Source organism: Branchiostoma belcheri, unplaced genomic scaffold, assembly GCF_001625305.1.
Source record: "Branchiostoma belcheri isolate BF01 breed outbred unplaced genomic scaffold, Haploidv18h27 scaffold104, whole genome shotgun sequence".
Taxonomy (NCBI): domain Eukaryota; kingdom Metazoa; phylum Chordata; class Leptocardii; order Amphioxiformes; family Branchiostomatidae; genus Branchiostoma; species Branchiostoma belcheri.
In genome coordinates, this window is record NW_017802425.1 from 182,355 (window position 1) to 193,937 (window position 11,583).

At 42.6% G+C, this 11,583-nt stretch overlaps 2 protein-coding genes across 2 annotated transcripts in view; one reads left to right on the forward strand and one right to left on the reverse strand.

Annotated features, from left to right (window-relative positions):
- LOC109475804 (mucin-like protein) overlaps positions 1-5,136 on the forward strand; it is a 14,115-nt gene extending 8,979 nt beyond the window's left edge. The window contains exons 18-28 of the mRNA XM_019776577.1: positions 706-917; positions 1,048-1,178; positions 1,677-1,876; positions 2,040-2,156; positions 2,357-2,476; positions 2,707-2,844; positions 3,102-3,227; positions 3,472-3,597; positions 3,871-3,950; positions 4,208-4,722; positions 4,911-5,136. Coding sequence (XP_019632136.1) covers positions 706-917; positions 1,048-1,178; positions 1,677-1,876; positions 2,040-2,156; positions 2,357-2,476; positions 2,707-2,844; positions 3,102-3,227; positions 3,472-3,597; positions 3,871-3,950; positions 4,208-4,722; positions 4,911-5,022 — 1,877 coding nt within the window. The 3' untranslated portion in view covers positions 5,023-5,136. The remainder of the gene's footprint in view (positions 1-705; positions 918-1,047; positions 1,179-1,676; positions 1,877-2,039; positions 2,157-2,356; positions 2,477-2,706; positions 2,845-3,101; positions 3,228-3,471; positions 3,598-3,870; positions 3,951-4,207; positions 4,723-4,910) is intronic.
- LOC109476294 overlaps positions 5,098-11,583 on the reverse strand; it is a 14,396-nt gene continuing 7,910 nt past the window's right edge. The window contains exons 5-17 of the mRNA XM_019777210.1: positions 10,864-11,583; positions 10,446-10,633; positions 9,968-10,070; positions 9,528-9,667; positions 9,211-9,307; positions 8,737-8,914; positions 8,410-8,508; positions 8,041-8,157; positions 7,737-7,849; positions 7,366-7,582; positions 6,872-7,027; positions 6,172-6,300; positions 5,098-6,035 (exon numbers count right to left, since the gene is read on the reverse strand). Coding sequence (XP_019632769.1) covers positions 5,947-6,035; positions 6,172-6,300; positions 6,872-7,027; positions 7,366-7,582; positions 7,737-7,849; positions 8,041-8,157; positions 8,410-8,508; positions 8,737-8,914; positions 9,211-9,307; positions 9,528-9,667; positions 9,968-10,070; positions 10,446-10,633; positions 10,864-11,583 — 2,346 coding nt within the window. The 3' untranslated portion in view covers positions 5,098-5,946. The remainder of the gene's footprint in view (positions 6,036-6,171; positions 6,301-6,871; positions 7,028-7,365; positions 7,583-7,736; positions 7,850-8,040; positions 8,158-8,409; positions 8,509-8,736; positions 8,915-9,210; positions 9,308-9,527; positions 9,668-9,967; positions 10,071-10,445; positions 10,634-10,863) is intronic.

Below are 11,583 nucleotides of genomic sequence, written 5' to 3' on the forward strand. Positions count from 1 at the left end.
GTAAAAGGGTTTTTAGTGCACGTATCAAATCCAACGTTATATTCTTACCGTCAACAATACAGGGCTGGTGACAGACGATGATGGCCCGATGAAGTCCATTTTCCACTACAAACCTGGTGAAAGCTCCAGCAACTTTACGTCTGCGGGTTTCATTCCGAAATTCACTGACGAAGTGACCTTCAGTGACCCCGATCTCGAGGAGCATGCGCGTGACGTCTGTGGTAACGACACGTCTTGTCTGTTTGACGTCGCCGAGACAGGAGACATCGAGGTCGGGAGGGTGGAGACGGAGGATGAGCAGAACTTCGAAGACGAAATGTTCATTCAAAGTAAGGCCTTACTACTATTTTGCAACCATGTCTCACAATGTTTGGGAAAGAGTAGCTAGTATTGCAAAGATTATAATGTAAGTGCACGGTTCTTGTATAGATCAGGTGATGATTAGCATGATTGATGAGAAAATTCTATAAATCTACTCCATTCTATGAATGGACGCTCAAATATGTGACATCTGTAACTAATTGAGAGAAGGCACATTGATAGATATGTAAATAAATTTCTCATTGATAGTATTGATGGGGAAACACTTATTTGCGCAATCAATGAGAAAGCTTTCTAACACCTCAGACGTAAAGGTTAGCATGAAAGATCAATATCATTTAGCAAATGAGGTCGTGGAACTCTAGTTTGTTGTTTATATTTTAGACACGTTCCCACCCGTACTTACTGGACCGGAGGCTGTATACGCTAAGCTGGGGGATGTTGTGGAGATACGAATTAACGCCACGGATCCTGCTGGCCTCGACATGACGTTCGACACTGGTGATGAGATGCCACCGGAAATCTCCGTCCTTATCAACGGAACTGACGTCACTCTTCTGTGGAATGTAACTTGCGACGATTTCTTCAACCTGCAGGTATGTAGGGTGTGTCATGAAGTGCATCTTTGGTCATTTGTATTTCCATATAAATGTGTTTTCAGAAGTTTAATTTGCATAAGTCTTGTAAAACCAAGGCTTGACTAATAACGTTGATATGTCCCGACAGCTCATCTCAACCAACACGAAAAACAGTTCTGCAGAATACTGGCCTGTTGTCTACATGTGCTCCTGTAGGAACAACGGATCCTGCGACACGACCAGCGCCATAGATCCGGCACTCGTCAGCGACGATGAAAGGTAATTCTTTTTGACATTGAACTATAAAATAAGATACAGTTTTGCCCAGAGTTTCCGAAAAAAATATCTGAATGAGTGAAAATGAACCGGATGAAATGGTGGTAATGGCACACAATTGATACCCCACGTTATTTCCAGAGTTGTTTTGTTGCATAACATTGCCTCATATCTTGTCAATAATACACAAGAAATCTAAGAATTGATGATGATGAATGGTTTATTAAAGTTTCAAACTTTCGGGAAGTACATTATAGTTTCGGTGGGAGGGGTTGTATATTGTATAATGTGATTTAACCGAGTATCACACCACTTTATGAATTCCTCTGTGCACCTTAGGTCACCTTTTCTATCAATCATCTGTCAAAATCGCTTCCCACCCACAATACAATGGAAGCAACAGGACATGTCGACAGAGAGAGGGCTGAGCCAAATAATGCTTCCGTACCCGGAATGCCCTTTTCTTGACTACCGACCTCTGATTTGTTTTCGTTCCTGTAGGTTTGTGAGACTAGATTGCGTCTGTCAGGATGGCTTCTCTGGTGAGCAGTGCGAAACTGATCTTGACGCCTGCGCAGTGAACTTCAACCCTTGCTTCCCTGGGGTGAACTGCACGGACCTCCCCCCACCGGCAGGTGTAGACGGTTTCGAATGTGGAGACTGCCCGCCTGGGTATGAAGGCAACGGAACAATTTGCCAAGGTACTATATCAAAATAAAACTCCTTCAGTAACTGTGTAGATTTATCCTTGGTTATCATTAGATTACGTGTATATTATCACTAGTAATTTATATGTGAACATTTAACATTTTTTATTCCTCATCTTGGTGATTGTTTGTTTCATTGATATTCTACATTATACAGATGTAGATGAGTGTGAGACTAACCGGTGCCAGCATGTCTGTACCAACCTCATCGGCAACTTCACCTGTGACTGTTATGCTGGGTACCATATTGCGGACAACGGCTTTGAATGTTACGGTAGGTTAACTTTGCCTGTTTTCTGAGCGCATTACCCTCTGATAGCATGCAATAAAACATGGGAGGACACCGGGTATCTGAAACATCATAAAATCTGACAAAAGTTAGAGGCATTATTTGTGTTGTCTTTGTTGTTTGTTTGCTTTATTGTTTTTTGCATTGTTAGCTTTGTACTCTGATTCTTATGCCTTGATGTCCAGACATCAACGAATGTTCGCTGCCTAATAACTGCAGTCAGCGCTGTGACAACACGGACGGGTCCTACAAATGTTCCTGTTGGGACGGATTCAGCTTAGAACCAGACGGGCAATCCTGTCAACGTACGTTCAGTTTACCTCGGAGTTACACTTATGAATTCATACTTTGAATTTGTGTGTGATGATAAGGTACTAGTATTATTATGAGTATGACAATTTAGGTTAAGACCGCAATAGTAGTAATTGATGACAGACACGCAGTACCTCTTCTAATTTTGTACACGATCACCTATTGTTGATATACCTGCGGCTGATAACAACATAAAAAGGACTTTTTGTTTGTCATTTTTCAGCGGAGAATCCCTGTGAGACAGGGGACGACCCTAGTTGTGACCCTGACACTGGCTGGTGTACCGTCAACGCGACTGTTGGGGCGCTGTGCGTGTGTGAGAAGGGGTACAAGCTGGCACACGACGGAGTAACATGTCAAGGTTAGGCATTTACTGCTGCTGCTTACGGGTTGATAAAACACACACAGACATACTGGAAGGGATGGGTTCAGTAAGCAGATGAAACTAGTAATGTTTATAAGAAATCTCCTTTCTTCCTCTTACTATACGGTCATAAAGTATTAGTATGTTGCAATTCCTGAATTATTTCCTTGTCAATCTATCTATTGACAATATCTGCCGTGTATCTACCTCGTTACACTGCAATGACAATCATTTAATCGACTGTGAATTTTCAGATGAGGATGAATGTGAAACCGGGAAGAACCACTGTAATCAACTCTGCAACAACACTGCTGGCGCCTACACCTGTTACTGTGGGGAAGGCTATGAGCTCACAGACGATCCTGTGCAGCCGTGCAGAGGTGCGCTACTCGATACAATCAGCTAAAAATTTGTTTTTTACATTCGCCTAGAAGGTTGTGTTTTTGGTAGAGCTTGCTTCTTTGGTTAGATGTTTGTTTGCAATCGGGTTTATGTATGGAACTTTTTTTGTTATCCTATCACATACATCTACAAATGACATGGTGATATTATACCTTATATGAAACTACATACTAAAATTGATTCCTTGTTGCCCGAATGTAACAAGTTTTATTTGTATCTAAGATATCGACGAATGTTATGAAGGTACAGACAACTGTTCTGTGAGCGAAATCTGCGTCAACATACATGGGGCATATTACTGCGCTTGCGCCCCGGAAACCGCCCTTCGTAATGGCATTTGCGTTCCAGGTAGGCCTCTGCTTGAATAGTTTCTTTTCAAACCCGCCATTTTTATGTTTGATAAAAAAGACTCATTCCGATTTGAAGTTGTAGCGATTTCTTGGATATTCCTATTTCTATAACATTTTCTTTTCTAATCGCCTTCGAACAGATACCCATATTTACTCAAGTTAATGTGTCTAGATTTTTCCACTCAGATAATTTATATACTCATCGGTATCGTAGCAAAAGTTTCGAATTGCCGAAGGGGGACTAACTTTTGGGTTATCTTATTACATGCAGAGATACCTGAAATGACAACAAAACCAACAACTGTGGAGGATAACACTGTGATGATGGAGGTCGAGATGAATATGGAGGAGGTAATGTCAAGAACACTACATGTAGTTTCCATAAATTAGATGTAAGCAAGCTAACAAACATTTATCACACCGCAGCCGTCCCTCAGTAAGACACCTGGAGCCACATAGTTGCCGTTTAGAAATTTTATTTAGTCTGTCACTGACATGTCCTTCACATTCCTTGGTGGTAGCTTTATGATTAATGGGATATAGTAATAGACGAAATTATCCAAAACTATATTACATGTAATTATAATATAGATATGATTTTGTTTTAGTTCACAGATGCCTTCCAACAAAACCTGGTGGGGACAGTTGCGGCAGGACTGACGTCATTTTGCGCACGAAACATGAAGGAGTATCGTGAATGCTCAGACGACAGGTCTATAAGGTGTGGACAAACCATTGCTACCTTTCACTTCACATCATCAGACGTCCATACCCCTCAGCGATTCCCATATGCTCTGCACGGTGACCAAGTTGTCATTGGTTTCTACGTCATTAAGCCTGGGGAAAATAGTGCCACGAACCAGCTCTTCCCAGGCGAAGTCCTGCTCACAGCAATGGAACAAATGAAAATGGATATTGAAGAATCTTTCGGGTATAAGCATGTAATGGTCATGGCACTTGCCTCATCGTTCAACCCGAGTGTTCGCACAGTGCGACCGATGACAACCAAATCGAGCCCAGTCGCCATTTCAAAACAGGAAACTGACATCACAACCATCGCCATCAGCGCCCTCACAACCACGGCCATCCTGAGTGTTATGGCCTTGATATACTTGCGTCTTAGGTAGGGAGGCTATTATCATTCCTTGGACATAACATTGAGTTCCCGAACGAATATATGCTCGAGTTATACTGTGCTTATACCTTGTACTAATGAATATATGCTCGAGTTTTACGGTACTTATACCTTTGCAATCCACAAGATGCTTAAAGGTGTCCTTTTTAAAAACGTATTTTATCTCCAACATGCAGGGCCCAAGTGAAGGTTGTGGACCTGCCAGACGACAATCTTGGATCCAAAGATGCTCCAGTCATCGAGCAGTTCGCCATGTCAGAGTCAACTCGGCAGCTGGTGGAGAAGTGAAGGGCTCCGTTCTACATAATCAGGTCATGGGAAACTATTTCAAGACAGTGATCAGACCAATGGGAGACAATCACATAACTTGTGGTTTACACTTTATCAACCAACAAAGCTACTCAACGGAGTTGAAAGTACTAGTATACGTAACGTCCATTTATTCCCCGGTTACTTGAAAAGAAGTTACAGAGATCTATTGATCCAACATCAATATTTCCAGAGGTATACACCTATGAGTTAACGTTACATATTATATCAAACATGCGATGTGATGTGATAGTTTGATGTGATGAAATGCCTTTTAAAGAATGACATGAGTGTGGTGCAGTGATATATAACATAGCAGTGTGATTCATTTGAAAGTACATGTAACATAATGCCATAGTTTCAAGCGATCTATTCTGATTTGTCTTTCTTAGAGTGTGGGACACGGAAATATTACACGCTTACGAAAATCTATCATTTACCACATTGTATTAAAATATCTGCACTCTAATATGATAACAGTGCCTGGTATTTTGCTTTTTATCCGTATTACACTCACGTGTATAAAATATATATATTCATCTTGCTTGAACAAGGTGTCATACTCGTAAAACTCGTCCATTCTGTACACATGTCTGTGAAAAAGAATGTCGCTTCTTTGCGATATAGTGATATACTAGCAGTGATCAACGCTCAAAAAAATCAACTAAATCTCGTTCAAATAGGTGAATCCATTACATAAGGTGTAGATCGTAGAAATTATAGCATAATCGGTAGTTAACCCCCATATACATTGTTGAGTGCGTCGTCATCTTGTCTGCATTAAATTTTGTTTCTATTTCCGTTTTGATATAAAATATCCTAACGTAGCTATTGTTTATCTGCATTCATTTGTCATCATTCTTATTGACGAATCTCCAAAAGCTAGCAAACTTCAGGGTCTATCTAGAAGTAGGTGTCGCAATCCCTGTACGTGCTGGTTTTTGGTGGTCCACTTGGTGGTTGTAGGAAAGCAAAGTTGTCTTGCCCCGTAACTGCAAAGCAAGACGGAAAAGTACTTATCATTCGGTGATTTTCATTATAATTGAAATACTGTACAGGTAGGTCCTTACTGTGAATATGAGCAGCATTAGGTTCGTAATTCTAAGTAAAGTAGTATTAAAGTCTCACATTCCACATCTTTCGAGCGTTTATTACGCTTGTTTCGACGAAGGCACACGACGGTGGTTATGATGACCAGGACCAGAGCCGCTGCAGCTGCGGTACCTGCAGCTGCCGGAATCCAGTCATCCGAGACACCTGCAACAACAAACAACCACATGATTACAGGGGATCTCCTCTCGGAAAAATGGTTTGTGCTTATATTATAAGTCCATTTAGTAATACTTGTTGCAGAACAAGTTGATATCTCGAAGGTAAACTTGATAAACAGCATATATATGTTCTTACAGTGTTGATGTGTTTGAAATGTCAAATGTTCGCAGTCAGTGGAACTTCTGAGACATAACCCCGTGCATTGTACAAGAAGCTTACAGAACATCCTATTATGATTAGTGAGTCTATGATGCGGGTTTGCAAAGTAGTACGGACGAAATTCTTGGAGAATGGGTAGAAAGTCTCACATGAGCGTCAGTCAGGAGTCAATTGTTCTGTGTGGAATGGAATACGTCGGCTTCGAGACTATGATTTGACGATTTTCCAATATACATACGCCATATGATCCCATATTATTACGCAACTGGCTTTCGTGGTAAGTCGGCTGTTGTTCATTTGACATCCGCAGTGTGCCATTCTAAGAGGGCTCAGAAATCCCCATAGGGCAAATTAAACTGTGTCATGCTACCATAAAGACACTGCTTGCTTTTAATACCTTGCCATTCGCAGACCCTCCCCGGACGTGTGTCTTGATCCGGGGACTTGTCCTGGTATCCCATGGTGCACCTGCATGAGAAGGAGCCCTCCATGTTGAGACAGGTGGCATGGGCGGAGCAGTCCGCGCTGTCCGGGTCCGAGCACTCGTCATAGTCTGGTTTGAGAGAAAATAGTGTCCCATGAAACATAATTGCCTGCGTAATTTAGTAAGTAATATTGACAAGCGTAAAAGGAAAGATGAATCAGGATAGACAAAGTTAATGACGGAGCTCAGCTCTCTTCTTCACCCGCCTTTCACCTCCCCAACCGAAGTCGCCTTCTCCAAGGACACAACGTGTAGCCAGGAATGCCAGGGATGGAACCCTTGCTCTCTCCATCTCGTGCACGCTACCCTAGCCACTCGATCGCCATTTCAACGAAACGAGAAACATAATCGCACTATATATTACCATTCTTCGGGACACATGTATACATTTATAATATACTATTTACCTATTATTGAAACGTCATTCACGTCGATTTGAAGAGCTGTTCCGTTGGCTTTCTTCACAAGGACCTTGAACTCCTCTAACACTGTGGGAAGAGAGACGTCTGCAGAACCCCGGATGTAAATCACGTGATCCACGAGAACACTACCCTGTCGGAAGCCGACGACGGCGATCCCGAGAAAGTCTCCGGCCAGGCTCGTTTGACGGTACAGAGGTTCCAACTAAGGGAGTAAAATGACACTGTGTGTAAGATAGATAATGAAATTTTGTGTCTCCTCATTACAGGAGGCTACACATCTCATATGCATATGCGTACATGTATATAAATTGTTCATATGGAACAGACAATGACAACGACAGAAAGTGGATACATACCGTCCAAACGAACTCCTCTACCAGATCCACGAACTCTTCGCTCTCCGGATCTTCCAGCGCCGAGGAGAAACTCTTGGCCATTATACGGGAGGTGGAACTGTACGCCACGGCAGCTGGAAATAACATTGAAATGGTTATCGACGCTTTAGACGATTTATATATTTGGCAGATCATTAGCCCCTGGTCTGATTAACATAATACTGCCTATCGTCACGGATAATCCATCAACGAAACGGAAAAAGAGGAAACGGAGCAAAAACAATGTTTCCTTCTGCGAAGGTAAACATTAGATCCATTGCCTTACCCTCACAGACCCCATCCACCTCCAGGAAGCCGGGCACACACTCACACACATGACGTCCTGGTGTGTTCACACAGCGCCGGTTGTCCCCACATGACACTATGGTGCACTCGTCAAAATCTGTAACAGTTCATTTCAGTCACCGTATATTCCATATCATTGGTTCTATTCTCAACAAAGAGGGTAGCCAATCAAAAGGTAGAACAGTGTGCCTCAATTTGCCTCAACTTTCTATAACGAGGCCAGAAGTCGGTATACTCTAGGCGAGCACATGTCAATGTATTGTCAGTTTCACAATAGATTGCATACTATTCAGGCTCCACAGATGTGAAAACGTTATACCGACACGCCCGAGAACAAGTCAGTACTTACCCTGACAGTAGACGCCATCTCCGACCCACCCCGGGTCGCACACACATTCTTGGGTCAGAGGGCTACACGATGCATGCTCGTGGCAGGTGGCATCACATGCTAAAACGGACAAAAACGGTAACCAAAATTCGACATCTCCAATATTACTTGAGGCAATGTACAGGGTCCTACTTCAACCATAATAGGATTAGACATTTGACAGTGCAAATAAATTAAAAACAACTGTCTACATGAATATTGAAAGGGGTGACGAAAACAAACAACTTTTGAACTTACGATAAGGCACAGTGCACATTAATAAAATCTTTAAACTGCATATTCTCTCACCGGTAAAAGTCTCTTGAACAACCAGCACGATAGGACCCTGCACCAAGGTAACGCGCTCTTCCAGACCGTTGTCTGCGGCACGTCTGCGCCTGCGCGAGCTGCTGCAGCCTTGGTCACATCGCGAACCAGGGTTGTCCTCCAAACACACCATGACGTCACAGTGGAGGTACACATACGGCTAAACAAGATGTTTGTTGTCAACAGTTATCGATACAATAATGGTATAAGTGCGCTGAATACAACAGGAACGATATGAAATTTACATTACGTGTCTGACGGATTACGATTTTTAAAAATTCTATGATTTACGAATGAAGACCAACTGAAGAATCGAGTGTATATTGGTGAAACTTTACTCATTGATATATTTATTAATTTCTAGATGTATCACCATAACATGGAATAGTTAAAAGTTATGAAGGTCTGAACATAATAGATGAAAAGGTTGCACTCTATTGAACATTAAAGCTCTACCTGTGATTCGTTGGCGAACTGGAAGGCGGAAATTCCATAATTCAGAGAAGTCGGTGAGTCCGTTGAAAACACTTGAAGGGTGTCGTCTTTCTGGCATCTGGAAGGCAGCAATCAACAAACACGATTAGATCACGACAGTAAGGCCTACGTCGACTAGATGTGTTTTCTTTAAAGATTTCAGAAATAGTGTTTATTTGATACCTCTTACGTCACCGTTTGTTTTATTTATTTGCACAGATAAATAGGTATGCCAGAATTCAGATATAATTCCATGCTATCAAACAATGGAATCAATCACATGGAAAACATATCCCTACCCGTCCTGTATGAAGTAGTACTGTGTCGAGTCGTCAGGGTTGGATGACGGCGTCGCTTTGCAGTTCTCAACAAACAGGACCAGGCCGGAGACGGAGGTGTCCACTGACACGCCGAAGTACACATCTTCATTTATCGTTACCTTTAATTGCAGAAGAAAACACGTCTTATAAAGCATGCTTAATGTGGTTTTCTACAATATCGGATGGGACTTTTTCTACCAAAGCATCTAAAATGTGATAAATTATCCTGAGTGTCTATTCACTATTATGATAGCCAGTCTCCTGGCTTAGAGATAAAAGGCCACAATCTCACTGACGATGAGAGACAGTATAAAACATATTATAAAGAACCTCTTCTCCAACACATAACTATCATAACCATTCTTTTTAAAAACGTGTTGGAATCAATAAATCCTATAAAGTCAGTCCAATGTTCCTACCTCCACGGGAAAGTCTGTGCTTGTGTACGGCTGTGTGAACCCAGCGGACGGATACAGTTTCATACTGAAGGTGAAGGAGCCGTCTCCATACAGGATAACCACGCTATGGGGAAGGGATGAATGATAAAACTTATCTATTTGTTTGCTACTTCTTCCTCAGTAGATAAGTACAAGTAATATAAGTCAATTCTACATACAGTCATAGAATTGTAACAAAGTGAAGGGTCTAGGAGAGTAGTGTTAAGTAAGGTAAGTTCTGGCCAGGATTGCTTGTGAAAATGACGAACATTTTGTCCTTATGATAGTAATGACTATTGACATATTTTTTAGGACAGACTTGATGGAACAGTAAGGGCCAAACTAAGAAGAATGTAGTCCTCATTGTGTCTATAGTTTCACCATCTCACCTCATCAGTACCTTATCTGCCATGTTTATGGAGTGTCTATAGTTTATGGGGGAACAAATTTAAAGTGTTACCTGGGTGCCGGTACAGGAAACAGGGTGTCGGCTGCTATGGTGTCATCTCGGACATATCTGCAGCTGATCGTCCAGCGATCCTCCTCAGGCCTCGCGATGACGTCATTGGCAGCACCGTCCGTCGTACTTTGTTCCAGCGGCGCAACGATCTCATTGGTGTAGACGATCTTGTTGGACGTGTCGTTTTCCTACAAATTGATATCATGAATCATCAAGCGTGCACAGACTTCAAACATTTGATATTTGGGGAGAGAAGATCATACAATTTATGCAAATGATGACCTTATTAGCATAATCAATGAGAAACATTTATGATAGTCATCCTTAAAGATTAGTATCATTTGGCAAATGTATGAGATCGTGGAACTCGTGGTCCAATGTGATTTGAAGCTAGATCAACCTATAGAGTAAGACTCACCAGTGATGTTGTTCCACAGTCGCCAAGAGCAGAGACGAAAGTCACGTGGGTTCCATTGACTTCCGCAGTGCATGATGGGTCACGCAGTCGCATACCGGAAACGTCATATCCGTCCAGCTCGTCAAGGAGAAAGGTGACCCACATGGTGGTGGAGTTACAGTACACGTCACCCTGGACTGGATCTTCTGCTGTTTCCGGGGAAGTGGTCGTTACCTCTTCTGGGGTGATTGTAGTATCCTGTAGCTCAGTTGTTTCGTACACGGCTGATGACGTTTCGATCTCTGCGTCAGTTGTTTGGAACACCATTTCTGTGCTGTAGACGTTGGTCGAGGTTGATTGTCCCTCCGTCGTTGCGGATTGTGCGATGGTTGGAAATGCAGAAGTCACTTCGGGTGTTGTAAGATCTTGTACGGAGGTTATCAGTGCTGTTGTGACGAGTGGCGTTGTGTCGAGTGGCGTTGTTACCGGTGAGGCTGTTGTGTCGAATGGCGTTGTTACCGGTGAGGCTGTTGTGTCGAGTGACGTTGTTACTGGTGAGGCTGTTGTGTCGAGTGGTGTTGTTACCATAGAGGCTGTTGAGTCGAGTGGCGTTGTTACCGGTGAGGCTGTTGTGTCGAGTGGCGTTGTTACTGGTGAAGCTGTTGTGTCGAGTGACGTTGTTACCGGTGAGGCTGTTGTGTCGAGTGGCGTTGTTACCGGTGAGGCTGTTGTGTCGAGTGG